Raw genomic sequence first — 3,473 nt, forward strand, 5'->3', positions numbered from 1 at the left:
TGCTGGCAATGAATTACATGGCTCTTGCATCGTCCACAGCTCCCAAGATGCTTGGCATCTTCTGGTTGGATGCCCACTGGCTTGACTTTAATCTCTGCCTAGCACAAATGTACTTCATCCGCACATTTTGCATAGTTGAGTCAGCCCTCCTAGTTGCCATGGCCTTTGACCATTATGTAGCTATTTGCATCCCTCTGCGTTATACAACTATCTTAACTATACCCATGGTAATCAAGATGGGGTTAGTTGGTATGACTCGAGCAGTCATTTTGGTTTTTCCCGGTCCTCTTCTCATTAAGAGACTTCCCTATTACACTAAATATGTCATCAATCATGCATATTGTGAGCACATGGCTGTGGTGAAGTTCGCTAATGCCAATACCAACATTAACAGAGCATATGGTATCCCTGTGGGCCTTTCAGTGATGATATTGGACCTAGGTCTTATAGCCATATCCTATTTCAAAATCCTCCAGGCAGTCTTCCGTCTCTCTTCCCAGAATGCCCGCTCTAAAGCACTGGGCACCTGTGCTGTCCATGTCTGCACCATACTCGTTTCCTACACCCCTGCACTGTTCAGCATCCTAACTCACCGCATTGGCAAGAAGGTACCTCCAAGTGTCCACATAATTTTTGCAAGTGTGTACCTTCTAGTGCCCCCCACAGTCAACCTGCTAGTCTATGGTGCCAAGACCAAGCAGATTTGTGACAGAGTGGTGGGTCTCTTCTTACTCAACAGAAAAAATTCCAAAAACTGAAAAAACTTACTTACTAGTCCATGTTGGTAGAATCTGGCTCATGTAGTCATGATATACTGATTAGTAGTTGTAACCCTGTCCCTAACCTTTTATTTCACAATTAAGCTATGCCTCATAGCAGGGGCATATGGTGTTGTGTGTTTACTTTTTCTTTCCTCTCTTTTCCTTTTTTCATGTTTTCAGGTTCTTTCTTTTAGAAATAAAGTAAGCTTTCAATGAATGTGATCAATTATCTTTATTTATTAACAAAAAATGTGTTTGAGGTAATATGGGTTTTGATACGATTGTGAGATACATAAGTCCCCAAGTGCACTCTGGTGGAAGGATTGGTGGCATGAAGCCCATTTTATCTGATTCATATAATTATACAGGTCCCTGTCAGGCAGCAACACATACTATTACCGGGATAACCACTTCTCACAAAAACTGAGAGGCTGAAAATATTGGTTGGTAATATATATCCCACAGATCACAAAAGGGTTAATCTACAAGCGTATTAGATACAAGTCAATGTTTTTTCTCATTGTACCAATTAGGAAACTGAGGCACAGAAAGTGTGTGTAATTTTCCCGAAGAAATCCCCTTAGAAAGTACCAGAATAGAACTTTAACTCAAAGACTGTGGCTTTAGAATACATGCTCTTAACCACAACACACTATATTGTCTGCTTTCACAGAAATCACAAACTTTTTACTTTATGAATAAGAAATATATTCCTTTAAATATTTTATATTTTTATTCCCTTACTTCTGAAATTCTTCTTTTTGATATTATGGTAGATTTCTTTACCCTCCCTAAAGCAATGTACCTAATACATTCTTTTACAATATTTTGGCAAAATTCCAAACACGAATTATGTCCATTTTTCTAGAGAAATATTCCATGAATGCATCCTGGTAGCATTAAGATGATGTTTTCCAAATAAGAATTGAACTTAAAGACTGACAATCCGACTTATTCACATGCAGTTCTCTCTTTAGCCTCGATCAACATCAATTTTTGTCCTTTAATCAAATAAAATAGAAAATATACCTTATATTCATCTAAACTTTTTTTTGTTTTACTTAATAACATTGATTTCATTTTGCACGGAATGCTGAAACTACCTGTAGACATTATCTACAAATGACCTATTCAAACACTATTTTGTCCACTGTTGGTCTATATCTATATAGACCAACATTTTTTTTTTTAATGGACAGGAGGTGAATACTTCAAACTTTTTGGACTAAGTAACATCTGTTGTAATTTTTCAACTTTACCAACATAGTGAAAAAACACCCGTACACAATATATGATTGAAAGAGTATGGCTATGTTCTAATAAAACTTTAATTTCAGAAAAGCAATACGGTAGATTTTGCCTGTGTTTATAGTTTGTTGCATAAACCTGACATATTCATATTCTGTGTGGTTAATAAAATGTAATGTAACTCAATGTCATTGAGTCACATCAAACTCATAGGGACCCTGCCTTGGGTTTCTGAGGCTGTATCACGACGGAATTAGATTGACCAACCTTCTTCCAAAGAGTGGCTGGTGGATTTGAACCGCCAGCCTTCTGGTTAGCAGCCAAATGCCTTAGGCACTATGTCACCAGAGCTCCCAAATGTAATGTTAAACTCTAGTAAAAAGCGTTTCAATTTATTTAACACATTGTGCACTAGATTATCACCTGGAGCCACTTCACGAAACATAAATGTTGATTCAACTATCACCATTTTTAATTTATATTGGAATCCTCATATGTTATTATATTTTATGTGACTCCACTGCCACTGAGCTGGGCGTAGTTTTTAACTTAATTCTTTATTTTACTTCTAAAGGATAGGGTGTTATGATCATATGAGGCTATGTTTATGACTGATTTTGAGTAGAGAAACAGTCTTCACCTTGAACTGGAGTCTTAATGAGAAGAAGGTTTCATTGGTTCCTAACCCTTTATGGAAATAAGCTCTCAGAATTTATCAAGCTGGAAATTACAGGGTTTCTTAACTGAGAATCTGAATTCAAGGGAACAAACTTCAAGAAAGGCTCAGTGGAGCTTGAGTATAGAGAAATTTGCATTCACTTAAGTTAAGCTCTTGGGGAGCTGATTGAGACTTTATGATGATCTCTCCATTAATCCACTGGCAACATCATTACTCATGGTCAGTCTTGTCACTTATATGCTAATGACACACATCTAAAATAAATCTTACAGGTATAAAGCACTCATTGGTAGATCCTCAAAGAATTTGAGCTCCTATGCCAATGCTCCCTTATAGGGATAAGAAAGAAAAAGGCAGAGGGTTAGGAGGAGAATTTATTCAAATACTCTAGAGTTATCTTTATCATAAGAAGCCCTGATGGTGCAATGATTAAGTTTGACTTGTAACTTGAAAGTTGGTGGTTCAAACCCACATTGTGGCTTGGTAGGAGAAAAGACAGGGCAATTTGCCCCCATAAAGATTTTGGCATAGAAGAACTCATGTGGCAGTTCTACTCTGCCCTATAGGGTGACCATGAGTTAGAATCTGTTTAATGGCAAACAACAACAACAACAACACTTTTATCATACAATAGGATACAAAATACAATACAAAATACAATATAAAATAGAAGATGTGTTCCTTGGCAGCATCAGCAACAGGTCAGGTTTAAACATCATGCATTGCTTCTTTGGTTGAATAATCCTATTTTTTTCTTGAAAAATCAGAATATTCAAGTGCATCCA

At 36.9% G+C, this 3,473-nt stretch overlaps 1 protein-coding gene across 1 annotated transcript; it reads left to right on the forward strand.

Moving 5' to 3' along the window:
* Nucleotides 1-5: 5 nt before the first annotated feature.
* Nucleotides 6-758, forward strand: LOC103213496 (putative olfactory receptor 52P1; the record flags this gene model as incomplete). Its single annotated transcript, XM_007959261.1, has 1 exon — nucleotides 6-758. A coding segment is annotated over one exon (753 nt), but the record flags the coding sequence as incomplete, so codon positions are not given.
* Nucleotides 759-3,473: the final 2,715 nt, after the last annotated feature.

This window comes from Orycteropus afer, unplaced genomic scaffold (assembly GCF_000298275.1).
Source record: "Orycteropus afer afer isolate SDZICR_OR568_19922 unplaced genomic scaffold, OryAfe1.0 scaffold03841, whole genome shotgun sequence".
NCBI classification, from domain to species: domain Eukaryota; kingdom Metazoa; phylum Chordata; class Mammalia; order Tubulidentata; family Orycteropodidae; genus Orycteropus; species Orycteropus afer.